The sequence below is a fragment of the Dendronephthya gigantea genome, unplaced genomic scaffold, assembly GCF_004324835.1.
Source record: "Dendronephthya gigantea isolate DGI-Jeju-01 unplaced genomic scaffold, DenGig_1.0 000113F, whole genome shotgun sequence".
NCBI classification, from domain to species: Eukaryota; Metazoa; Cnidaria; class Anthozoa; order Malacalcyonacea; family Nephtheidae; genus Dendronephthya; species Dendronephthya gigantea.
The window spans coordinates 442,134-468,027 of record NW_021163123.1 but is presented as its reverse complement, the minus strand read 5'-3'; the positions used below and the strand labels follow the sequence as shown (position 1 = coordinate 468,027).

The 25,894-nt window shown below is 38.3% G+C and overlaps 1 protein-coding gene and 7 long non-coding RNA genes across 12 annotated transcripts; all 8 read right to left on the bottom strand.

Annotated features, from left to right (window-relative positions):
• Positions 1-2,166: 2,166 nt before the first annotated feature.
• Positions 2,167-3,420, bottom strand: LOC114535258. Its single transcript, XR_003688228.1, has 3 exons — positions 3,366-3,420; positions 2,935-3,160; positions 2,167-2,364 (listed from the first exon to the last, which is right to left on the bottom strand). It is a non-coding gene; the product is annotated as an uncharacterized LOC114535258 (long non-coding RNA).
• A 1,725-nt stretch (positions 3,421-5,145) lies between these two features.
• LOC114535255 lies at positions 5,146-6,122 on the bottom strand. The gene is made up of 3 exons (XR_003688227.1): positions 5,884-6,122; positions 5,453-5,678; positions 5,146-5,184 (listed from the first exon to the last, which is right to left on the bottom strand). It is a non-coding gene; the product is annotated as an uncharacterized LOC114535255 (long non-coding RNA).
• Positions 6,123-7,515: 1,393 nt separating this feature from the next.
• Positions 7,516-7,957, bottom strand: LOC114535212. Its single transcript, XR_003688212.1, has 3 exons — positions 7,930-7,957; positions 7,603-7,672; positions 7,516-7,535 (listed from the first exon to the last, which is right to left on the bottom strand). It is a non-coding gene; the product is annotated as an uncharacterized LOC114535212 (long non-coding RNA).
• Positions 7,958-12,411: 4,454 nt separating this feature from the next.
• On the bottom strand, positions 12,412-14,958 carry LOC114535246. Of its 2 annotated transcripts, none has more exons than XR_003688223.1 (6): positions 14,730-14,958; positions 13,878-14,551; positions 13,315-13,560; positions 12,884-13,109; positions 12,548-12,617; positions 12,412-12,476 (listed from the first exon to the last, which is right to left on the bottom strand). It is a non-coding gene; the product is annotated as an uncharacterized LOC114535246 (long non-coding RNA). The 2 variants fall into 2 exon arrangements; XR_003688224.1 differs by having other exon boundaries at positions 12,439-12,473.
• A 6-nt stretch (positions 14,959-14,964) lies between these two features.
• LOC114535247 lies at positions 14,965-15,464 on the bottom strand. The gene is made up of 3 exons (XR_003688225.1): positions 15,222-15,464; positions 15,051-15,120; positions 14,965-14,980 (listed from the first exon to the last, which is right to left on the bottom strand). It is a non-coding gene; the product is annotated as an uncharacterized LOC114535247 (long non-coding RNA).
• A 1,651-nt stretch (positions 15,465-17,115) lies between these two features.
• Positions 17,116-20,684, bottom strand: LOC114535245. Of its 2 annotated transcripts, none has more exons than XR_003688221.1 (7): positions 20,442-20,684; positions 20,271-20,340; positions 19,095-20,199; positions 18,532-18,777; positions 18,101-18,326; positions 17,763-17,832; positions 17,116-17,691 (listed from the first exon to the last, which is right to left on the bottom strand). It is a non-coding gene; the product is annotated as an uncharacterized LOC114535245 (long non-coding RNA). The 2 variants fall into 2 exon arrangements; XR_003688222.1 differs by having other exon boundaries at positions 18,101-18,192.
• A 2,212-nt stretch (positions 20,685-22,896) lies between these two features.
• On the bottom strand, positions 22,897-24,691 carry LOC114535244. The gene is made up of 5 exons (XR_003688220.1): positions 24,309-24,691; positions 23,749-23,994; positions 23,320-23,545; positions 22,983-23,052; positions 22,897-22,911 (listed from the first exon to the last, which is right to left on the bottom strand). It is a non-coding gene; the product is annotated as an uncharacterized LOC114535244 (long non-coding RNA).
• Positions 24,692-24,913: 222 nt separating this feature from the next.
• LOC114535243 (tumor necrosis factor ligand superfamily member 10-like) lies at positions 24,914-25,894 on the bottom strand. 3 transcript variants are annotated; one of them, XM_028556626.1, is made up of 4 exons: positions 25,652-25,894; positions 25,481-25,550; positions 25,158-25,409; positions 24,914-24,978 (listed from the first exon to the last, which is right to left on the bottom strand). In XM_028556626.1, exons 1-4 carry the CDS (start codon positions 25,817-25,819, stop codon positions 24,947-24,949), a joined length of 522 nt encoding a protein of 173 aa, XP_028412427.1. In that variant the 5' UTR covers positions 25,820-25,894; the 3' UTR covers positions 24,914-24,946. The 3 variants fall into 3 exon arrangements, with proteins under 3 accessions (XP_028412427.1, XP_028412423.1, XP_028412424.1); XM_028556623.1 differs by having other exon boundaries at positions 24,932-25,003; XM_028556622.1 differs by having other exon boundaries at positions 24,918-25,409.

The window sequence follows — 25,894 nt, the reverse complement described above, 5'->3', positions numbered from 1 at the left end:
TTTAAAATATAATTGTCGAATATTTCTTTGCCACACAGGTCCGCTATCCTTCATCTAAAGTATTTTCGACTCTTTGATAATCTTCCTCATAGTATCCAACAAGACTTCGTTCAAGTCCCATCTTAAGGCAACCTCCTGTCATAAACTGTTCTTCTTAGGCTGGTACTGTTTGCCATTTTCGTTCTTCAACTTCCCACTACATGACTAAGAATATGAGCAACAGATTCGTTTTGTGTGCCGCTGCGTATAATTTCCGTATATCCCCATGCTATAGACTTTGCGTTTCAACAATTGGCCCTTTTTTGGTAATATATAATCAGCCAAAGTGATAATTGCCTCTATGTGTTGTTGCTGGTGATCAGATCCCGCGTCACCGAGCTTTTTTAAGAGAGCGTTTATATTTTCTTTTAATCTTCCTTTCAAAATGTTAAACGCTACAAACTTGTCGTCTCTTGTAGTGGAAATGTTAGTGTTTTTTCTTCCGACCGTGCACTATTACTATAATTTCATTCACGTATATGCGGGTGAATATGCTGTCACATCTTCGGATGAACATGCTGGCACATTTCCGCTTTCCATGTAATCAGTCTTTCGCTTTTTAGTCAATTATATCGTGGCAGTAATCGCAGGGGCAGAATTGTCTTACAATCTTTGCAGTACGCATATATGCAGCATGTGTCATCCAAAATGTCAAATTTTCACTCTTGTTTGTAGGTATAAGTGGCGTTGCATTCTCACTTTGTTGAACATGACTGTTCCTTTCTATAAATTGCGTTTTTTGTGATAATGGTCTGATTGTCGTCGTGCTCTGTTGTTATATCTGCACTTATTTACAGCCAATACCGCTGCCGCCAACAATCTTGTGATTTTTGGCTATATCCCAAATGGAACGCATTTCTAGCAATATAATATAGTGAATGTAAGGAAGACTGCGGATATGCTCTGACTTCGCGAAATAAATTGACATGTGTTTGTATCTTGATAACAAAAGCAAAACAAAATAACACAGACCTTTAGTCAGTTCGTAAAACTTACGAAACAAACTCATAGTAAATTAACAATCTCACACTCAAGTGAATCATATATGTATATGCAGAACAATGCTTTTAAAAAATATGTTTTCGAAATTCAGACTTAAAATGCTGCGCGAAATCTAAAAGGAGCTAAAAATAACAGATAGTTAAACCTATGAAAGTTAACAAACGAATGTTATTGGGAATATTTGGTGTAAGTTTCAGCCTTATACATTTGAGTGAGTGGAATGTACGCGAGAAAATAGACTACGCGTGTACATAATTTAATTTTTGAAATTATGCACTGGAAAACATTGTATATACGCATGCATGGAGCAAATTATATATATTAACATAATTTGAATTCCGTACAATTCCGTAAAATAATAAACAAAATAAGGAGATATATAAAATTAGGCTCACCTGATATATTAAGTGAAGCAGACGCCACCGGCCCCTGCATCGTGGCGTATGCGTCTCTATCGACAACAGTGGTGTAGATTGGATGTTGTGCGACTGGAGGTTGGCCATGACCGCCTGCGTAGTTTCCGAAATCATTCGGGCGGGAGTATATATATATTAAAAAATCACTTTCTTATTTTGAGAAAAAAAACTTATTTTAAGAAAATATTTCTTAATATGAGAAATATTTTCTTGGGAGATTAATAAGAAAATTATTCTTAAAAATTTTCTTAAGAAAGCTAAGTAATATTTCTTTAAAATAGGAAATTGTTTCTTAAGAGAATGTTCCCAAGAAATTTTTTCTTACTCTCCCAAGAAAAATTTAGATAAGAAAATATTACTTAAAAAAAGTCTTATTTTAAGAAAATTGAAATAAGGCTTCCCTTAGGTATATAATAACGTAAATTTTAGGGGGGAACAAAATAGAGAGCATGAAATGCATCATAACCACGAGTTTATCATAGATGTTATATAAATAGAAAATATACTTACTCTTACAAGGCTATACATGGACACAATTCATGCATTAATTATACGATGGATTGTATACATGCATGCAGTATACGGATTTCTACTCATTTTCTAATATAAGTTTCCTATAAGCAATATATGCTAACTGAAAATGGCCTGAAATGTCTTGTGGCACATCACAATCTTTACATATAGTGTATTGCAAAATGTTCAGTCCAAGTTCAAGGAAACGTAGGTAGTCGAAATCTAGCAAATAAAAATTTGCCAAAAGTGCAAAGATCCCTTGATCTAGATGGCATGCTTCTATCTCGGCCAAAATAACTTTCCCAATGATGAGGTAAGACTTGTCTTTCTTGAGCAGTAAAACTGGAACATTTCCTGAACGCTTGGAACACCAAATGTCTGGATCTTCTTGATCCTTAAACAAAAATGGCACTGGTTAAATAATACCCAATTATGGTTGCATTACTCAGTTCATAATGATACGTAGAAGAAAGATTGAGATGTATAGAAGAAACACAGGGCATTATTTCATCCCCATGACAAAAAAATTATGGGAAGTGGAGTGCATGGTATTATAATGTAAAACATGGATGTGACAAAACTTAATATAGTACGCGCTTATAATATTCCCGAAATGATCGATACATATTAGCTCAGGTTGTCTGCTTTCCCGTTGTTTTTTTTGTTTTTTTCTAAACTAACTTGCTCTGCCAAAGATAAAGCACTTTAATGCTACATGCTATGGGAAAATGAATAAAATTTCTAATTTTAACAAAATTATTCATCTTACAAAATATATGATAATTTTATCAACATAAGTATAAAAGACCCATCATCATTCATTGTAATGAATCAGATTATCACAAACAGTTAAGTTAAGTCTACGGCTGTAAAAGTGTGTGCAAAGCGCGTTATTATTTAAGCGTAAAATATGAGCAAGCAACCCATTAATGTGCCCTGCTACAGCACCCGCTCCATCATTTACCTTTCGCTCCACATTCACAATAGACACTTGTTTGTAAGGCATCTAAGATTAACTTGTGTAATCAATACTTCTTCACTCGAAGCCCATTTGCGCTGTAAAAAAGAAAGGAGCTCTTCTTGAATATTCATTTCAGAATCAAAATGCAAAAATGGACATTTGTCTTTTGCGAGATGTGACTCCAGCTTCATCTGCATGCATACCACACCGAACGATATCAGTTCTTTACCTATAGAAAATATAATATTTATTTGCACTCTTTTAGATTACTGGACTATTATAAACTTTGTATATAACCTTAAGATGCTGCGTAAATCTGCAAATATAGGCCTATACCTTGCCAACTTTATAGGTACTAACTTCCGACAAATGGCCTTCGTTGGAAACGTCTAGACATCTGGGAAAGATTGTTGTGCGATGCGAATTATACATACCCCAAAAAGGTCTACATCCAGTTTGAAATTGAAATGTAGCGTTCGGTCGTTGCCAACTGCCATCTACTTGATGCAATCGCATTTCCCGAATACCCCATACCAACACAGAAACTAGGTTTACTTGTGCATCTAGGAGCCCATCAGGTAATCACTAGTTCCAACAGTGTCGTAAGTAGCGCCAAACAGCACCACTTTCATTGCACAAATTTGGTTCTTTGTTGGAAGAATGGCGAAGTCTGTGGTTTTCTTAAATTAAACAATAGATAAACGTTTTTTCACATTGTATTGTCCTGGCTTTATCAGTTTTATCCTTTAAAATATGGAACAAATTGTCTAAACCTATGTTAGTTTTCAAAACAGTAGTTCACGAAATTCAAAAGGTACTGCAATGTTTGTATAACATTTACATTATACAATACACCATATTATGCAAAATTTATTGTATGGCAATTACAGTGCATTATACACATTTGTGTATTTTTGATATGTACTTGCCCACATAGTCTTACAGGACTATGTGTTTGTATGAAATATGAGAGAGGATATCAAATATCAACATACCCTAGGTGATCCAAGTTGGGTAAGGTTAAGTATAGGGTCTTCCATCTGAAAGCATCTGAAATTTTTGTTCTGATTCTCAGAAGAAGATAGGCCCAATCTGGCATTCGAATGGATTTTAGGAGAATTGACTGGCTTTGTTTCGAAAGAGTCGTGTTGAATGCTTCTTTGGCCTCCAGTCTTGAGAAGATCACATCCGTTGCCCCAACCACAACAAATTGATGCCAAATTGCCGATAACTTCGTTGATGTTCTCCTGATAGGCATACGCAACAACATTCCGGGATTTCATGAATTGGCCACCTTTTGTTTTAATGCGACGCTTTTTTTCTTGTGGCGTTATTTTTTAGATTTAATGAGAGCGCTTGTGGAGGCGCGCGGCGATGTAATTTTGGCGGGAGATTGAAACGGTATGGATTTTGTCTATTTTATTTAGACACTTTCGAGCGCGCACAGAGAAAAACAGTCTCCTGTTCCTCATCTTTTTCTTTCAGAAGACGGGGTGTGTCTTTCCATCCGAACACGCTTCCGACTTGGCTCTAGCTCGCTTTCTGCCTGGTCGAAACAATCTTTAGTGTCGTCGAAGTTTTCTACACAGACGGTGTTTACTATGTTATCAATATTGCAATACGCTGTCGATTGCATTCATTCTGGACTAGGATGTTGTTGCCTTGCTTCTAAAGATTTGTGATATGTCAATACTAAAATAAATATAAATTAAAGTTTAAAAGCTCCAAAAAAGGAGCTACTTTCGTTTGTGTTCACCACAACGCGTTTTTTTTCACTATACTAACAAACAGTATGTCTCCTTTTTTAAGATGGTGAACGCTTCCTGAATACGAGGTGTAAAGGCCATTCCTCCTCCCTTGGAAGCCGTTCGATGCCACGGATCGCATCAAGATACTCGTTGTGGCTTTGGATATTCGACAAACGAAAAATGCCAAGTAGCTCTGGTCGAACTTGTCCAGCTTTGAGTTGAATGGAACTTGAAAGTATAGCTGAGCATATACAAAGTAGTTGCCGCTTTTCTGTATTTTGATTAACTTGAGGTTGGCACCAGGCGAAGTCATTTCAGAACTTGCCTGGCCCAACCTACCCGTTTTCAAATATCCAGTACTTCTAAAATAGAAAAAAAACCTTTTAGAATCCGTGTTTTTACTAAACATTTGACGGCACAGCATGGAATACTTACCATCATTTAATTTTCCCCGGTCGCTGTGGTACCCGGTTAAGTGCACCAGTGCAGGCCGTGACTCATTCACCTGTAAATCAGAGGCAATTACGCAGTTAGATTTGAAATAGGAAAAAAGCAATTTTACAAGACATTATAGCAGACTGCACTTTCTGTTGTACGCGAACTTACTTTCATACGGCGTTCTAGTTCCCCTTTTAAATTGCTTCGTAGCTCCACAAAGGCTGTGATTACCAAGGCAGTGGGAAGTATGTGCAAAGCGCGTTATTATTTAAGCGTAAAATATGAGCAAGCAACCCATTAATGTGCCCTGCTACAGCACCCGCTCCATCATTTACCTTTCGCTCCACATTCACAATAGACACTTGTTTGTAAGGCATCTAAGATTAACTTGTGTAATCAATACTTCTTCACTCGAAGCCCATTTGCGCTGTAAAAAAGAAAGGAGCTCTTCTTGAATATTCATTTCAGAATCAAAATGCAAAAATGGACATTTGTCTTTTGCGAGATGTGACTCCAGCTTCATCTGCATGCATACCACACCGAACGATATCAGTTCTTTACCTATAGAAAATATAATATTTATTTGCACTCTTTTAGATTACTGGACTATTATAAACTTTGTATGTAACCTTAAGATGCTGCGTAAATCTGCAAATATAGGCCTATACCTTGCCAACTTTATAGGTACTAACTTCCGACAAATGGCCTTCGTTGGAAACGTCTAGACATCTGGGAAAGATTGTTGTGCGATACGAATTATACATACCCCAAAAAGGTCTACATCCAGTTTGAAATTGAAATGTAGCGTTCGGTCGTTGCCACTGCCATCTACTTGATGCAATCGCATTTCCCGAATACCCCATACCAACACAGAAACTAGGTTTACTTGTGCATCTAGGAGCCCATCAGGTAATTCACTAGTTCCAACAGTGTCGTAAGTAGCGCCAAACAGCACCACTTTCATTGCACAAATTTGGTTCTTTGTTGGAAGAATGGCGAAGTCTGTGGTTTCTTAAATTAAACAATAGATAAACGTTTTTTCACATTGTATTGTCCTGGCTTTATCAGTTTTATCCTTTATAAATATGGAACAAATTGTCTAAACCTATGTTAGTTTTCAAACACAGTAGTTCACGAAATTCAAAAGGTACTGCAATGTTTGTATAACATTTACATTATACAATACACCATATTATGCAAAATTTATTGCATGGCAATTACAGTGCATTATACACATTTGTGTATTTTTGATATGTACTTGCCCACATAGTCTTACAGACTATGTGTTTGTATGAAATATGAGAGAGGATATCAAATATCAACATACCCTAGGTGATCCAAGTTGGGTAAGGTTAAGTATAGGGTCTTCCATCTGAAAGCATCTGAAATTTTTGTTCTGATTCTCAAAGAAGATAGGCCCAATCTGGCATTCGAATGGATTTTAGGAGAATTGACTGGCTTTGTTTCGAAAGAGTCGTGTTGAATGCTTCTTTGGCCTCCAGTCTTGAGAAGATCACATCCGTTGCCCCAACCACAACAAATTGATGCCAAATTGCCGATAACTTCGTTGATGTTTTCCTGATAGGCATACGCAACAACATTCCGGGATTTCATGAATTGGCCACCTTTTGTTTTAATGCGACGCTTTTTTTCTTGTGGCGTTATTTCTTTAGATTTAATGAGAGCGCTTGTGGAGGCGCGCGGCGATGTAATTTTGGCGGGAGATTGAAACGGTATGGATTTTGTCTATTTTATTTAGACACTTTCGAGCGCGCACAGAGAAAAACAGTCTCCTGTTCCTCATCTTTTTCTTTCAGAAGACGGGGTGTGTCTTTCCATCCGAACACGCTTCCGACTTGGCTCTAGCTCGCTTTCTGCCTGGTCGAAACAATCTTTAGTGTCGTCGAAGTTTTCTACACAGACGGTGTTTACTATGTTATCAATATTGCAATACGCTGTCGATTGCATTCATTCTGGACTAGGATGTTGTTGCCTTGCTTCTAAAAGATTTGTGATATGTCAATACTAAAATAAATATAAAATTAAAGTTTAAAAGCTCCAAAAAAGGAGCTGTTTCGTTTGCGTTTACCACGACGCGTTGTTTTTAACTACACTAACAAACAGACATCTCCTCTTTAAGTTGGTGAACACTACCGGAATATGAGGTAACAGACCATCTCTTCCTTGGAAGCCGTTTGATGCCACGGCTCGCATCAAGATACTCGTTGTGGCTTTGGATATTCGACAAACGAAAAATGCCAAGTAGCTCTGGTCGAACTTGTCCAGCTTTGATTGAATGGAACTTGAAAGTATAGCTGAGCATAGACAAAGTAGTTGCCCTTCCTTTATTATGATTGAACTCAGGTTGGCACCAAGCGAAGTCATTTAGAACTTGCCGTTTCTAAATATCCAGCACTTCTAAATAAAAAAATCTTTTAGAATCCGTGTTTTTACAAACATTTGACGGCACAGCATGGAAACTTACCATCATTCAATTTTCCCCGGTCGCTGTGATGCCCGGTTAAGTGCACCAGTGCAGGCCGTGACTCATTCACCTGTAAATCAGAGGCAATTACGCAGTTAGATTTGAAATAGGAAAAAAGCAACTTACAAGACATTATAACAGACTGCACTTCTGTTTTACGCAACTTACTTGATACCGCGTTCTAGTTCCCCTTTAAATTGCTTCGTAGTCACAAAGGCTGTGATTACCAAGGCAGTGGAAGTAGTGCAAAGCGCGTTATATTTAAGCGTAAAATATGAGCAAGCAACCCATTAATGTGCCCTGCTACAGCACCGCTCAATCATTTACCTTTCGCTCCACATTCACAATAGACACTGTTTGGTAAGGCAGTAAGATTAACTTGTGTAATCAATACTTCTCACTCGAAGCCCATTTGCGCTGTAAAAAAGAAGGAGCTCTTCTGAATATTCATTTCAGAATCAAAATGCAAAAATGGACATTGTCTTTTGCGAGATGTGACTCCAGCTTCACTGCATGCATACCACACCGAACGATATCAGTTCTTACCTATAGAAAATATATATTGCACTCTTAGATTACTGGACATTATAAACTTTGTATGTAACCTTAAGATGCTGCGTAATCTGCAAATATAGGCCTATACCTTGCCAACTTTATAGGTACTAACTTCCGACAAATGGCCTTCGTTGGAAACGTCTAGACATCTGGGAAAGATTGTTGTGCGATACGAATTATACATACCCAAAAGGTCTACATCCAGTTTGAAATTGAAATGTAGCGTTCGTCGTTGCCACTGCCACTACTTGATGCAATCGCATTTCCCGAATACCCCATACCAACAGAACTAGGTTACTTGTGCATCTAGGAGCCCATCAGGTAATTCACTAGTTCCAACAGTGTCGTAAGTAGGCGCCAACAGCACCAACTTTCATTGCACAAATTTGGTTCTTTGTTGGAAGAATGGCGAAGTCTGTGGTTTTCTTAAATTAAACAATAGATAAACGTTTTTCACATTGTATTGTCCTGGCTTTATCAGTTTTATCCTTTATAAATATGGAACAATTGTCTAAACCTATGTTAGTTTTTCAAACACAGTAGTTCACGAAATTCAAAAGGTACTGCAATGTTTGTATAACATTTACATTATACAATACACCATATTATGCAAAATTTATTGCATGGCAATTACAGTGCATTATACACATTTGTGTATTTTGATATGTACTTGCCCACATAGTCTTACAGTACTATGTGTTTGTATGAAATATGAGAGAGGATATCAAATACAACATACCCTAGGTGATCCAAGTTGGGTAAGGTTAAGTATAGGGTCTTCCATCTGAAAGCATCTGAAATTTTTGTTCTGATTCTCAAAAGAAGATAGGCCCAATCTCGCATTCGAATGGATTTTAGGAGAATTGACTGGCTTTGTTTCGAAAGAGTCGTGTTGAATGCTTCTTTGGCCTCCAGTCTTGAGAAGATCACATCCGTTGCCCCAACCACAACAATTGATGCCAAATTGCCGATAACTTCGTTGATGTTTCCTGATAGGCATACGCAACAACATTCCGGGATTCATGAATTGGCCACCTTTTGTTTTAATGCGACGCTTTTTTTCTTGTGGCGTTATTTCTTTAGATTTAATGAGAGCGCTTGTGGAGGCGCGCGGCGATGTAATTTTGGCGGGAGATTGAAACGGTATGGATTTTCTATTTTATTTAGACACTTTCGAGCGCGCACAGAGAAAAACAGTCCCTGTTCCTCATCTTTTTCTTTCAGAAGACGGGGTGTGTCTTTCCATCCGAACACGCTTCCGACTTGGCTCTAGCTCGCTTTCTGCCTGGTCGAAACAATCTTTAGTGTCGTCGAAGTTTTCTACACAGACGGTGTTTACTATGTTATCAATATTGCAATACGCTGTCGATTGCATTCATTCTGGACTAGGATGTTGTTGCCTTGCTTCTAAGAGATTTGTGATATGTCAATACTAAAATAAATATAAATTAAAGTTTAAAAGCTCCAAAAAAGGAGCTGCTTTCGTTTGCGTTTACCACGACGCGTTGTTTTTTAACTACACTAACAAACAGTACATCTCCCTCTTTAAGTTGGTGAACACTACCGGAATATGAGGTATACAGACCATTCTTCCCTTGGAAGCCGTTGATGCCACGGCTCGCATCAAGATACTCGTTGTGGCTTTGGATATTCGACAAACGAAAAATGCCAAGTAGCTCTGGTCGAACTTGTCCAGCTTTGAGTTGAATGGAACTTGAAAGTATAGCTGAGCATAGACAAAGTAGTTGCCGCTTTCCTTTATGATTGAACTCAGGTTGGCACCAAGCGAAGTCATTTTAGAACTTGCCGTTTTCTAATATCCAGCACTTCTAAAATAAAAAATCCTTTTAGAATCCGTGTTTTACTAAACATTTGACGGCACAGCATGGAATACTTACCATCATTCAATTTCCCCGGTCGCTGTGATGCCCGGTTAAGTGCACCAGTGCAGGCCGTGACTCATTCACCTGTAAATCAGAGGCAATTACGCAGTTAGATTGAAATAGGAAAAAAGCAACCTTACAAGACATTATAACAGACTGCACTTTCTGTTTACGCGAACTTACTTTGATACCGCGTTCTAGTTCCCCTTTTAAATTGCTTCGTAGCTCCACAAAGGCTGTGATTACCAAGGCAGTGGGAAGTATGTGCAAAGCGCGTTATTATTTAAGCGTAAATATGAGCAAGCAACCCATTAATGTGCCCTGCTACAGCACCCGCTCCATCATTTACCTTTCGCTCCACATTCACAATAGACACTGTTTTAAGGCATCTAAGATTAACTTGTGTAATCAATACTCTTCACTCGAAGCCCATTTGCGCTGTAAAAAAGAAGGAGCTCTTCTTGAATATTCATTTCAGAATCAAAATGCAAAAATGGACATTTGTCTTTTGCGAGATGTGACTCCAGCTTCATCTGCATGCATACCACACCGAACGATATCAGTTCTTTACCTATAGAAAATATAATATTTATTTGCACTCTTTTAGATTACTGGACTATTATAAACTTTGTATGTAACCTTAAGATGCTGCGTAAATCTGCAAATATAGGCCTATACCTTGCCAACTTTATAGGTACTAACTTCCGACAAATGGCCTTCGTTGGAAACGTCTAGACATCTGGGAAAGATTGTTGTGCGATACGAATTATACATACCCCAAAAGGTCTACATCCAGTTTGAAATTGAAATGTAGCGTTCGGTCGTTGCCACTGCCATCTACTTGATGCAATCGCATTTCCCGAATACCCCATACCAACACAGAAACTAGGTTTACTTGTGCATCTAGGAGCCCATCAGGTAATTCACTAGTTCCAACAGTGTCGTAAGTAGCGCCAAACAGCACCACTTTCATTGCACAAATTTGGTTCTTTGTTGGAAGAATGGCGAAGTCTGTGGTTTCTTAAATTAAACAATAGATAAACGTTTTTTCACATTGTATTGTCCTGGCTTTATCAGTTTATCCTTTATAAATATGGAACAAATTGTCTAAACCTATGTTAGTTTTCAAACACAGTAGTTCACGAAATTCAAAAGGTACTGCAATGTTTGTATAACATTTACATTATACAATACACCATATTATGCAAAATTTATTGCATGGCAATTACAGTGCATTATACACATTTGTGTATTTTGATATGTACTTGCCCACATAGTCTTACAGTACTATGTGTTTGTATGAAATATGAGAGAGGATATCAAATATCAACATACCCTAGGTGATCCAAGTTGGGTAAGGTTAAGTATAGGGTCTTCCATCTGAAAGCATCTGAAATTTTTGTTCTGATTCTCAAAAGAAGATAGGCCCAATCTCGCATTCGAATGGATTTTAGGAGAATTGACTGGCTTTGTTTCGAAAGAGTCGTGTTGAATGCTTCTTTGGCCTCCAGTCTTGAGAAGATCACATCCGTTGCCCCAACCACAACAAATTGATGCCAAATTGCCGATAACTTCGTTGATGTTTTCCTGATAGGCATACGCAACAACATTCCGGGATTTCATGAATTGGCCACCTTTTGTTTTAATGCGACGCTTTTTTTCTTGTGGCGTTATTTCTTTAGATTTAATGAGAGCGCTTGTGGAGGCGCGCGGCGATGTAATTTTGGCGGGAGATTGAAACGGTATGGATTTTGTCTATTTTATTTAGACACTTTCGAGCGCGCACAGAGAAAAACAGTCTCCTGTTCCTCATCTTTTTCTTTCAGAAGACGGGGTGTGTCTTTCCATCCGAACACGCTTCCGACTTGGCTCTAGCTCGCTTTCTGCCTGGTCGAAACAATCTTTAGTGTCGTCGAAGTTTTCTACACAGACGGTGTTTACTATGTTATCAATATTGCAATACGCTGTCGATTGCATTCATTCTGGACTAGGATGTTGTTGCCTTGCTTCTAAGAGATTTGTGATATGTCAATACTAAAAAAATAAAAATTAAAGTTTAAAAGCTCCAAAAAAGGAGCTGCTTTCGTTTGCGTTTACCACGACGCGTTGTTTTTTAACTACACTAACAAACAGTACATCTCCCTCTTTAAGTTGGTGAACACTACCGGAATATGAGGTATACAGACCATTCTTCTTCCCTTGGAAGCCGTTTGATGCCACGGCTCGCATCAAGATACTCGTTGTGGCTTTGGATATTCGACAAACGAAAAATGCCAAGTAGCTCTGGTCGAACTTGTCCAGCTTTGAGTTGAATGGAACTTGAAAGTATAGCTGAGCATAGACAAAGTAGTTGCCGCTTTCCTTTATATGATGAACTCAGGTTGGCACCAAGCGAAGTCATTTTAGAACTTGCCGTTTTCTAAATATCCAGCACTTCTAAAATAAAAAAATCCTTTTAGAATCCGTGTTTTTACTAAACATTTGACGGCACAGCATGGAATACTTACCATCATTCAATTTTCCCCGGTCGCTGTGATGCCCGGTTAAGTGCACCAGTGCAGGCCGTGACTCATTCACCTGTAAATCAGAGGCAATTACGCAGTTAGATTTGAAATAGGAAAAAGCAACTTACAAGACATTATAACAGACTGCACTTTCTGTTTTACGCGAACTTACTTTGATACCGCGTTCTAGTTCCCCTTTTAAATTGCTTCGTAGCTCCACAAAGGCTGTGATTACCAAGGCAGTGGGAAGTATGTGCAAAGCGCGTTATTATTTAAGCGTAAAATATGAGCAAGCAACCCATTAATGTGCCCTGCTACAGCACCCGCTCCATCATTTACCTTTCGCTCCACATTCACAATAGACACTTGTTTGTAAGGCATCTAAGATTAACTTGTGTAATCAATACTTCTTCACTCGAAGCCCATTTGCGCTGTAAAAAAGAAAGGAGCTCTTCTTGAATATTCATTTCAGAATCAAAATGCAAAAATGGACATTTGTCTTTTGCGAGATGTGACTCCAGCTTCATCTGCATGCATACCACACCGAACGATATCAGTTCTTTACCTATAGAAAATATAATATTTATTTGCACTCTTTTAGATTACTGGACTATTATAAACTTTGTATGTAACCTTAAGATGCTGCGTAAATCTGCAAATATAGGCCTATACCTTGCCAACTTTATAGGTACTAACTTCCGACAAATGGCCTTCGTTGGAAACGTCTAGACATCTGGGAAAGATTGTTGTGCGATACGAATTATACATACCCCAAAAAGGTCTACATCCAGTTTGAAATTGAAATGTAGCGTTCGGTCGTTGCCACTGCCATCTACTTGATGCAATCGCATTTCCCGAATACCCCATACCAACACAGAAACTAGGTTTACTTGTGCATCTAGGAGCCCATCAGGTAATTCACTAGTTCCAACAGTGTCGTAAGTAGCGCCAAACAGCACCACTTTCATTGCACAAATTTGGTTCTTTGTTGGAAGAATGGCGAAGTCTGTGGTTTTCTTAAATTAAACAATAGATAAACGTTTTTTCACATTGTATTGTCCTGGCTTTATCAGTTTTATCCTTTATAAATATGGAACAAATTGTCTAAACCTATGTTAGTTTTCAAACACAGTAGTTCACGAAATTCAAAAGGTACTGCAATGTTTGTATAACATTTACATTATACAATACACCATATTATGCAAAATTTATTGCATGGCAATTACAGTGCATTATACACATTTGTGTATTTTTGATATGTACTTGCCCACATAGTCTTACAGTACTATGTGTTTGTATGAAATATGAGAGAGGATATCAAATATCAACATACCCTAGGTGATCCAAGTTGGGTAAGGTTAAGTATAGGGTCTTCCATCTGAAAGCATCTGAAATTTTTGTTCTGATTCTCAAAAGAAGATAGGCCCAATCTGGCATTCGAATGGATTTTAGGAGAATTGACTGGCTTTGTTTCGAAAGAGTCGTGTTGAATGCTTCTTTGGCCTCCAGTCTTGAGAAGATCACATCCGTTGCCCCAACCACAACAAATTGATGCCAAATTGCCGATAACTTCGTTGATGTTTTCCTGATAGGCATACGCAACAACATTCCGGGATTTCATGAATTGGCCACCTTTTGTTTTAATGCGACGCTTTTTTTCTTGTGGCGTTATTTCTTTAGATTTAATGAGAGCGCTTGTGGAGGCGCGCGGCGATGTAATTTTGGCGGGAGATTGAAACGGTATGGATTTTGTCTATTTTATTTAGACACTTTCGAGCGCGCACAGAGAAAAACAGTCTCCTGTTCCTCATCTTTTTCTTTCAGAAGACGGGGTGTGTCTTTCCATCCGAACACGCTTCCGACTTGGCTCTAGCTCGCTTTCTGCCTGGTCGAAACAATCTTTAGTGTCGTCGAAGTTTTCTACACAGACGGTGTTTACTATGTTATCAATATTGCAATACGCTGTCGATTGCATTCATTCTGGACTAGGATGTTGTTGCCTTGCTTCTAAAGATTTGTGATATGTCAATACTAAAATAAATATAAAATTAAAGTTTAAAAGCTCCAAAAAAGGAGCTGCTTTCGTTTGCGTTTACCACGACGCGTTGTTTTTTAACTACACTAACAAACAGTACATCTCCCTCTTTAAGTTGGTGAACACTACCGGAATATGAGGTATACAGACCATTCTTCTTCCCTTGGAAGCCGTTTGATGCCACGGCTCGCATCAAGATACTCGTTGTGGCTTTGGATATTCGACAAACGAAAAATGCCAAGTAGCTCTGGTCGAACTTGTCCAGCTTTGAGTTGAATGGAACTTGAAAGTATAGCTGAGCATAGACAAAGTAGTTGCCGCTTTCCTTTATTATGATTGAACTCAGGTTGGCACCAAGCGAAGTCATTTTAGAACTTGCCGTTTTCAAATATCCAGCACTTCTAAAATAAAAAATCCTTTTAGAATCCGTGTTTTTACTAAACATTTGACGGCACAGCATGGAATACTTACCATCATTCAATTTTCCCCGGTCGCTGTGATGCCCGGTTAAGTGCACCAGTGCAGGCCGTGACTCATTCACCTGTAAATCAGAGGCAATTACGCAGTTAGATTTGAAATAGGAAAAAAGCAATCTTACAAGACATTATAACAGACTGCACTTTCTGTTTTACGCGAACTTACTTTGATACCGCGTTCTAGTTCCCCTTTTAAATTGCTTCGTAGCTCCACAAAGGCTGTGATTACCAAGGCAGTGGGAATTAGGTTCCAGGCCAGAAGAATCATTACTATTTTAAACGTGCATGAAGTTGCTCTCTCCCCGTCTGTAGTGTGCTCTCTTGTGCATGCCATTGCGAGAATGTAGAGCTGGTCTGCTACAAAGTCGAATTTATACAAAGCGGCATCAAAGAAACAGCTACAAATATCACGCTGCGCTAGTTCTATCGCGAAGAATTTAACAGCGGCCAGGTGCACAGGAAACAGGTGTTTCGTTGAATATTCTGGCGTTAACTGCGTCATGGCAGTGTCGCATGCAGCTGTGCACCATTTCCTGCTTTTTCTCAATTTTATTCCTTTATAGAAAAGTGTTTTTTCCTTAGGATTACTAGTAAATGGAGTATTTTCTAGTTTTCGCGCAGTGCGCGACACAGTAATAATCATCTCGAATCTTAACTTGAATCCCAACTCGGTTCACTAAGGGCAGATTGCCAGACCCGACAGTCCCGACTGGGAGGGATCCTAGTGGCTGGTTTGTGAAAGAGGCCTTATAAGTCGAACATGGCAAATTTTCGAATACTGACTAATAGACCATTGAATGAATTGAAGTTAACGGCAACCAGGTATATATTCATTCATCGCAATTATCGCTACCCTGGTTTTAATTAAATAAAAAGTAATCACCGCACAAAGATATGATAACTTTTATTCAATTAAGACCAGAGTGGTGATAATTGCGATGAAAGACCATTGAATATTTTCTAGAGCTGCATATTTGCATGCGTTCTATATTATTCAATATTACACATCAAAGCGCCTAATCCTTAAATATATTGAACAAGGATACAAACGAAACCGGTTGCAGTGGTTTAGTTCACATATTATAGGAAGTATTGAACAAACTCATTCAAATGCTCTTCCATGCAGAATTTTATTTTGAAATAAACGCAGACTGGGGGAAAGTGCAGTGGCGTAGCCAGCCCGACAATTTAGTCATGCTATGCTAATATTTTGGTTTTCATTGACTATGAAAACAATGAATTTTCAAAGAAATGAATAATGATAATAACATAAAATTTGCATAGCATGACTAAATCGTCAGGCTGGCTACGCCACTGGGAAAGTGTAGCAAATGTCCGTCGTTTTAATATACAATAAGTTTGATATGGGACCACTGCCTATAATTCATTTCTTAATAAACGTTCTTAAACGATTTGAGGGCAAAAGTTAACTGTTGAGTAACTTCGTAAAAACAAGGTATATAACATATTAACAATTAACTTGTTTATCAAGTTTCACAGCGAGTTCATTCAACTTGCATATCAGTCAGTCTGTTATACAGACGTTTGTAGAAAATTTGGACAACGTTGTGATTGAAAATGTAGCAATGACGCATATTTATGTGCAAAGCTAAGAGAAATGAATTGCCGGAGAATTTTATGAATTTATTTTAAATAAAAAACATATAGGTATAATTATATGTATAGTATTGGAAGTGAGTTCAGGGGCCGGTTGTATCAAGCCCGTTAGCTTAACGGTGGATAAATCAAAATAGAAAGCAAGTCTATCGTTTTATTCAACAAGCAAACTAAATGTTTTTAAGCTTAATACAAAGATACTGTCTACAACTACATATTCAGTGCATAATATTAAAGTTGACTCATTCAACAGAGTTGTAAGAGTGTTATTTAATTTTGACTTATCCAGCGTTTAAGCTAAACGGGCTTGATACAACTGGCCCAGCACATTAGCACAATAGTCAACAGACATTTTAATTAAACCGGCGATTCTTTTTAAAGACTGAAAACATGTTTCGCAAAGTGGCATCACTATAATGTAGCTAAGTGCTATTGTAAATAATTTCCGCTTTCATGGCTTCGACATTTCATGTTTGTATCATATGTGTATAACACGTGCCAGCAAAGACCTTGCATTTATATCTAAATTGCACACATCGCACTTACACATCGTACTGAAGATGACAGTTTGCCGAAACATGTTTGCTTCTAAAAGATTTGTGATATGTCAATACTAAAATAAATATAAAATTCAAGTTTAAAAGCTCCAAAAAAGGAGCTGCTTTCGTTTGTGTTTACCACGACGCGTTGTTTTTTAACTACACTAACAAACAGTACATCTCCCTCTTTAAGTTGGTGAACACTACCGGAATATGAGGTATACAGACCATTCTTCTTCCCTTGGAAGCCGTTTGATGCCACGGCTCGCATCAAGATACTCGTTGTGGCTTTGGATATTCGACAAACGAAAAATGCCAAGTAGCTCTGGTCGAACTTGTCCAGCTTTGAGTTGAATGGAACTTGAAAGTATAGCTGAGCATAGACAAAGTAGTTGCCGCTTTCCTTTATTATGATTGAACTCAGGTTGGCACCAAGCGAAGTCATTTTAGAACTTGCCGTTTTCTAAATATCCAGCACTTCTAAAATAAAAAAATCCTTTTAGAATCCGTATTTTTACTAAACATTTGACGGCACAGCATGGAATACTTACCATCATTCAATTTTCCCCGGTCGCTGTGATGCCCGGTTAAGTGCACCAGTGCAGGCCGTGACTCATTCACCTGTAAATCAGAGGCAATTACGCAGTTAGATTTGAAATAGGAAAAAAGCAATCTTACAAGACATTATAACAGACTGCACTTTCTGTTTTACGCGAACTTACTTTGATACCGCGTTCTAGTTCCCCTTTTAAATTGCTTCGTAGCTCCACAAAGGCTGTGATTACCAAGGCAGTGGGAAGTATGTGCAAAGCGCGTTATTATTTAAGCGTAAAATATGAGCAAGCAACCCATTAATGTGCCCTGCTACAGCACCCGCTCCATCATTTACCTTTCGCTCCACATTCACAATAGACACTTGTTTGTAAGGCATCTAAGATTAACTTGTGTAATCAATACTTCTTCACTCGAAGCCCATTTGCGCTGTAAAAAAGAAAGGAGCTCTTCTTGAATATTCATTTCAGAATCAAAATGCAAAAATGGACATTTGTCTTTTGCGAGATGTGACTCCAGCTTCATCTGCATGCATACCACACCGAACGATATCAGTTCTTTACCTATAGAAAATATAATATTTATTTGCACTCTTTTAGATTACTGGACTATTATAAACTTTGTATGTAACCTTAAGATGCTGCGTAAATCTGCAAATATAGGCCTATACCTTGCCAACTTTATAGGTACTAACTTCCGACAAATGGCCTTCGTTGGAAACGTCTAGACATCTGGGAAAGATTGTTGTGCGATACGAATTATACATACCCCAAAAAGGTCTACATCCAGTTTGAAATTGAAATGTAGCGTTCGGTCGTTGCCACTGCCATCTACTTGATGCAATCGCATTTCCCGAATACCCCATACCAACACAGAAACTAGGTTTACTTGTGCATCTAGGAGCCCATCAGGTAATTCACTAGTTCCAACAGTGTCGTAAGTAGCGCCAAACAGCACCACTTTCATTGCACAAATTTGGTTCTTTGTTGGAAGAATGGCGAAGTCTGTGGTTTTCTTAAATTAAACAATAGATAAACGTTTTTTCACATTGTATTGTCCTGGCTTTATCAGTTTTATCCTTTATAAATATGGAACAAATTGTCTAAACCTATGTTAGTTTTCAAACACAGTAGTTCACGAAATTCAAAAGGTACTGCAATGTTTGTATAACATTTACATTATACAATACACCATATTATGCAAAATTTATTGCATGGCAATTACAGTGCATTATACACATTTGTGTATTTTTGATATGTACTTGCCCACATAGTCTTACAGTACTATGTGTTTGTATGAAATATGAGAGAGGATATCAAATATCAACATACCCTAGGTGATCCAAGTTGGGTAAGGTTAAGTATAGGGTCTTCCATCTGAAAGCATCTGAAATTTTTGTTCTGATTCTCAAAAGAAGATAGGCCCAATCTGGCATTCGAATGGATTTTAGGAGAATTGACTGGCTTTGTTTCGAAAGAGTCGTGTTGAATGCTTCTTTGGCCTCCAGTCTTGAGAAGATCACATCCGTTGCCCCAACCACAACAAATTGATGCCAAATTGCCGATAACTTCGTTGATGTTTTCCTGATAGGCATACGCAACAACATTCCGGGATTTCATGAATTGGCCACCTTTTGTTTTAATGCGACGCTTTTTTTCTTGTGGCGTTATTTCTTTAGATTTAATGAGAGCGCTTGTGGAGGCGCGCGGCGATGTAATTTTGGCGGGAGATTGAAACGGTATGGATTTTGTCTATTTTATTTAGACACTTTCGAGCGCGCACAGAGAAAAACAGTCTCCTGTTCCTCATCTTTTTCTTTCAGAAGACGGGGTGTGTCTTTCCATCCGAACACGCTTCCGACTTGGCTCTAGCTCGCTTTCTGCCTGGTCGAAACAATCTTTAGTGTCGTCGAAGTTTTCTACACAGACGGTGTTTACTATGTTATCAATATTGCAATACGCTGTCGATTGCATTCATTCTGGACTAGGATGTTGTTGCCTTGCTTCTAAAAGATTTGTGATATGTCAATACTAAAATAAATATAAAATTAAAGTTTAAAAGCTCCAAAAAAGGAGCTGCTTTCGTTTGCGTTTACCACGACGCGTTGTTTTTTAACTACACTAACAAACAGTACATCTCCCTCTTTAAGTTGGTGAACACTACCGGAATATGAGGTATACAGACCATTCTTCTTCCCTTGGAAGCCGTTTGATGCCACGGCTCGCATCAAGATACTCGTTGTGGCTTTGGATATTCGACAAACGAAAAATGCCAAGTAGCTCTGGTCGAACTTGTCCAGCTTTGAGTTGAATGGAACTTGAAAGTATAGCTGAGCATAGACAAAGTAGTTGCCGCTTTCCTTTATTATGATTGAACTCAGGTTGGCACCAAGCGAAGTCATTTTAGAACTTGCCGTTTTCCAAATATCCAGCACTTCTAAAATAAAAAAATCCTTTTAGAATCCGTGTTTTTACTAAACATTTGACGGCACAGCATGGAATACTTACCATCATTCAATTTTCCCCGGTCGCTGTGATGCCCGGTTAAGTGCACCAGTGCAGGCCGTGACTCATTCACCTGTAAATCAGAGGCAATTACGCAGTTAGATTTGAAATAGGAAAAAAGCAATCTTACAAGACATTATAACAGACTGCACTTTCTGTTTTACGCGAACTTACTTTGATACCGCGTTCTAGTTCCCCTTTTAAATTGCTTCGTAGCTCCACAAAGGCTGTGATTACCAAGGCAGTGGGAATTAGGTTCCAGGCCAGAAGAATCATTACTATTTTAAACGTGCATGAAGTTGCTCTCTCCCCGTCTGTAGTGTGCTCTCTTGTGCATGCCATTGCGAGAATGTAGAGCTGGTCTGCTACAAAGTCGAATTTATACAAAGCGGCATCAAAGAAACAGCTACAAATATCACGCTGCGCTAGTTCTATCGCGAAGAATTTAACAGCGGCCAGGTGCACAGGAAACAGGTGTTTCGTTGAATATTCTGGCGTTAACTGCGTCATGGCAGTGTCGCATGCAGCTGTGCACCATTTCCTGCTTTTTCTCAATTTTTATTCCTTTATAGAAAAGTGTTTTTTCCTTAGGATTACTAGTAAATGGAGTATTTTCTAGTTTTCGCGCAGTGCGCGACACAGTAATAATCATCTCGAATCTTAACTTGAATCCCAACTCGGTTCACTAAGGGCAGATTGCCAGACCCGACAGTCCCGACTGGGAGGGATCCTAGTGGCTGGTTTGTGAAAAGAGGCCTTATAAGTCGAACATGGCAAATTTTCGAATACTGACTAATAGACCATTGAATGAATTGAAGTTAACGGCAACCAGGTATATATTCATTCATCGCAATTATCGCTACCCTGGTTTTAATTAAATAAAAGTAATCACCGCACAAAGATATGATAACTTTTATTCAATTAAGACCAGAGTGGTGATAATTGCGATGAAAGACCATTGAATATTTTCTAGAGCTGCATATTTGCATGCGTTCTATTATATTATTCAATATACACATCAAAGCGCCTAATCCTTAATAATTTGAACATAGGATACAAACGAAACCGGTTGCAGTGGTTTAGTTCACATATTATAGGAAGTATTGAACACAACTCATTCAAAGCTCTTCCATGCAGAATTTTATTTTGAAATAAACGCAGACTGGGGAAAGTGCAGTGGCGTAGCCAGCCCGACAATTAGTCATGCTATGCTAATATTTTGGTTTTCATTGACTATGAAAACAATGAATTTTCAAAGAAATGAATAATGATAATAACATAAAATTTGCATAGCATGACTAAATCGTCAGGCTGGCTACGCCACTGGGAAAGTGTAGCAAATGTCCGTCGTTTTAATATACAATAAGTTTGATATGGGACCACTGCCTATAATTCATTTCTTAATAAACGTTCTTAAACGATTTGAGGGCAAAAGTTAACTGTTGAGTAACTTCGTAAAAACAAGGTAATAACATATTAACAATTAACTTGTTTTATCAAGTTTCACAGCGAGTTCATTCAACTTGCATATCAGTCAGTCTGTTATACAGACGTTGTAGAAAATTTGGACAACGTTTGTGATTGAAAACTGTAGCAATGACGCATATTTATGTGCAAAGCTAAGAGAATGAATTGCCGGAGAATTTTATGAATTTATTTAAATAAAAATAACATTATAGGTATAATTATATGTATAGTATTGGAAGTGAGTTCAGGGGCCGGTTGTATCAAGCCCGTTTAGCTTAAACGGTGGATAAATTCAAAATAGAAAGCAAGTCTATCGTTTTATTCAACAAGCAAACTAAATGTTTTTAAGCTTAATACAAAGATACTGTCTACAACTACATATTCAGTGCATAATATTAAAGTTGACTCATTCAACAGAGTTGTAAGAGTGTTATTTAATTTTGACTTATCCAGCGTTTAAGCTAAACGGGCTTGATACAACTGGCCCCAGCACATTAGCACAATAGTCAACAGACATTTTAATTAAACCGGCGATTCTTTTTAAAGACTGAAACATGTTTCGCAAAGTGGCATCACTATAATGTAGCTAAGTGCTATTGTAAATAATTTCCGGCTTTCATGGCTTCGACATTTCATGTTTGTATCATATGTGTATAACACGTGCCAGCAAAGACCTTGCATTTATATCTAAATTGCACACATCGCACTTACACATCGTACTGAAGATGACAGTTTGCCGAAACATGTTTGCTTCTAAAGATTTGTGATATGTCAATACTAAAATAAATATAAAATTCAAGTTTAAAAGCTCCAAAAAAGGAGCTGCTTTCGTTTGTGTTTACACGACGCGTTTGTTTTTAACTACACTAAAAACAGTACATCTCCTCTTTAAGTTGGTGAACACTACCGGAATATGAGGTATAACCAGCATTTTCTTGCCTTGGAAGCCGTTTGATGCCACGCTCGCATCAAGATACTCGTTGTGGCTTTGGATATTCGACAAACGAAAAATGCCAAGTAGCTCTGGTCGAACTTGTCCAGCTTTGAGTTGAATGGAACTTGAAAGTATAGCTGAGCATAGACAAAGTAGTTGCCGCTTTCCTTTATTATGATTGAACTCAGGTTGGCACCAAGCGAAGTCATTTTAGAACTTGCCGTTTTCAAATATCCAGCACTTCTAAAATAAAAAAATCCTTTTAGAATCCGTGTTTTTACTAAACATTTGACGGCACAGCATGGAATACTTACCATCATTCAATTTTCCCCGGTCGCTGTGATGCCCGGTTAAGTGCACCAGTGCAGGCCGTGACTCATTCACCTGTAAATCAGAGGCAATTACGCAGTTAGATTTGAAATAGGAAAAAAGCAATCTACAAGACATTATAACAGACTGCACTTTCTGTTTTACGCGAACTTACTTTGATACCGCGTTCTAGTTCCCCTTTTAAATTGCTTCGTAGCTCCACAAAGGCTGTGATTACCAAGGCAGTGGGAAGTATGTGCAAAGCGCGTTATTATTTAAGCGTAAAATATGAGCAAGCAACCCATTAATGTGCCCTGCTACAGCACCCGCTCCATCATTTACCTTTCGCTCCACATTCACAATAGACACTTGTTTGTAAGGCATCTAAGATTAACTTGTGTAATCAATACTTCTTCACTCGAAGCCCATTTGCGCTGTAAAAAAGAAAGGAGCTCTTCTTGAATATTCATTTCAGAATCAAAATGCAAAAATGGACATTTGTCTTTTGCGAGATGTGACTCCAGCTTCATCTGCATGCATACCACACCGAACGATATCAGTTCTTTACCTATAGAAAATATTATTTATTTGCACTCTTTTAGATTACTGGACTATTATAAACTTTGTATGTAACCTTAAGATGCTGCGTAAATCTGCAAATATAGGCCTATACCTTGCCAACTTTATAGGTACTAACTTCCGACAAATGGCCTTCGTTGGAAACGTCTAGACATCTGGGAAAGATTGTTGTGCGATACGAATTATACATACCCCAAAAAGGTCTACATCCAGTTTGAAATTGAAATGTAGCGTTCGGTCGTTGCCACTGCCATCTACTTGATGCAATCGCATTTCCCGAATACCCCATACCAACACAGAAACTAGGTTTACTTGTGCATCTAGGAGCCCATCAGGTAATTCACTAGTTCCAACAGTGTCGTAAGTAGCGCCAAACAGCACCACTTTCATTGCACAAATTTGGTTCTTTGTTGGAAGAATGGCGAAGTCTGTGGTTTTCTTAAATTAAACAATAGATAAACGTTTTTTCACATTGTATTGTCCTGGCTTTATCAGTTTTATCCTTTATTATGGAACAAATTGTCTAAACCTATGTTAGTTTTCAAACACAGTAGTTCACGAAATTCAAAAGGTACTGCAATGTTTGTATAACATTTACATTATACAATACACCATATTATGCAAAATTTATTGCATGGCAATTACAGTGCATTATACACATTTGTGTATTTTTGATATGTACTTGCCCACATAGTCTTACAGTACTATGTGTTTGTATGAAATATGAGAGAGGATATCAAATATCAACATACCCTAGGTGATCCAAGTTGGGTAAGGTTAAGTATAGGGTCTTCCATCTGAAAGCATCTGAAATTTTTGTTCTGATTCTCAAAAGAAGATAGGCCCAATCTGGCATTCGAATGGATTTTAGGAGAATTGACTGGCTTTGTTTCGAAAGAGTCGTGTTGAATGCTTCTTTGGCCTCCAGTCTTGAGAAGATCACATCCGTTGCCCCAACCACAACAAATTGATGCCAAATTGCCGATAACTTCGTTGATGTTTTCCTGATAGGCATACGCAACAACATTCCGGGATTTCATGAATTGGCCACCTTTTGTTTTAATGCGACGCTTTTTTTCTTGTGGCGTTATTTCTTTAGATTTAATGAGAGCGCTTGTGGAGGCGCGCGGCGATGTAATTTGGCGGGAGATTGAAACGGTATGGATTTTGTCTATTTTATTTAGACACTTTCGAGCGCGCACAGAGAAAAACAGTCTCCTGTTCCTCATCTTTTTCTTTCAGAAGACGGGGTGTGTCTTTCCATCCGAACACGCTTCCGACTTGGCTCTAGCTCGCTTTCTGCCTGGTCGAAACAATCTTTAGTGTCGTCGAAGTTTTCTACACAGACGGTGTTTATGTTATCAATATTGCAATACGCTGTCGATTGCATTCATTCTGGACTAGGATGTTGTTGCCTTGCTTCTAAAAGATTTGTGATATGTCAATACTAAAATAAATATAAAATTAAAGTTTAAAAGCTCCAAAAAAGGAGCTGCTTTCGTTTGCGTTTACCACGACGCGTTGTTTTTTAACTACACTAACAAACAGTACATCTCCCTCTTTAAGTTGGTGAACACTACCGGAATATGAGGTATACAGACCATTCTTCTTCCCTTGGAAGCCGTTTGATGCCACGGCTCGCATCAAGATACTCGTTGTGGCTTTGGATATTCGACAAACGAAAAATGCCAAGTAGCTCTGGTCGAACTTGTCCAGCTTTGAGTTGAATGGAACTTGAAAGTATAGCTGAGCATAGACAAAGTAGTTGCCGCTTTCCTTTATTATGATTGAACTCAGGTTGGCACCAAGCGAAGTCATTTTAGAACTTGCCGTTTTCCAAATATCCAGCACTTCTAAAATAAAAAAATCCTTTTAGAATCCGTGTTTTTACTAAACATTTGACGGCACAGCATGGAATACTTACCATCATTCAATTTTCCCCGGTCGCTGTGATGCCCGGTTAAGTGCACCAGTGCAGGCCGTGACTCATTCACCTGTAAATCAGAGGCAATTACGCAGTTAGATTTGAAATAGGAAAAAAGCAATCTTACAAGACATTATAACAGACTGCACTTTCTGTTTTACGCGAACTTACTTTGATACCGCGTTCTAGTTCCCCTTTTAAATTGCTTCGTAGCTCCACAAAGGCTGTGATTACCAAGGCAGTGGGAATTAGGTTCCAGGCCAGAAGAATCATTACTATTTTAAACGTGCATGAAGTTGCTCTCTCCCCGTCTGTAGTGTGCTCTCTTGTGCATGCCATTGCGAGAATGTAGAGCTGGTCTGCTACAAAGTCGAATTTATACAAAGCGGCATCAAAGAAACAGCTACAAATATC

What these genes read in the sequence shown, in the direction of transcription:
- LOC114535243 (XM_028556622.1), bottom strand. Translation starts at nt 25,819, where the DNA reads ATGGCATGCACAAGAGAGCACACTACAGACGGGGAGAGAGCAACTTCA. An exon ending in AACTAGAACGCGGTATCAAA is followed by an intron (nt 25,551 to 25,651) that starts GTAAGTTCGCGT and finishes TCTGATTTACAG; the next exon opens with GTGAATGAGTCACGGCCTGC. An exon ending in CCGGGGAAAATTGAATGATG is followed by an intron (nt 25,410 to 25,480) that starts GTAAGTATTCCA and finishes TTTTTATTTTAG; the next exon opens with AAGTGCTGGATATTTGGAAA.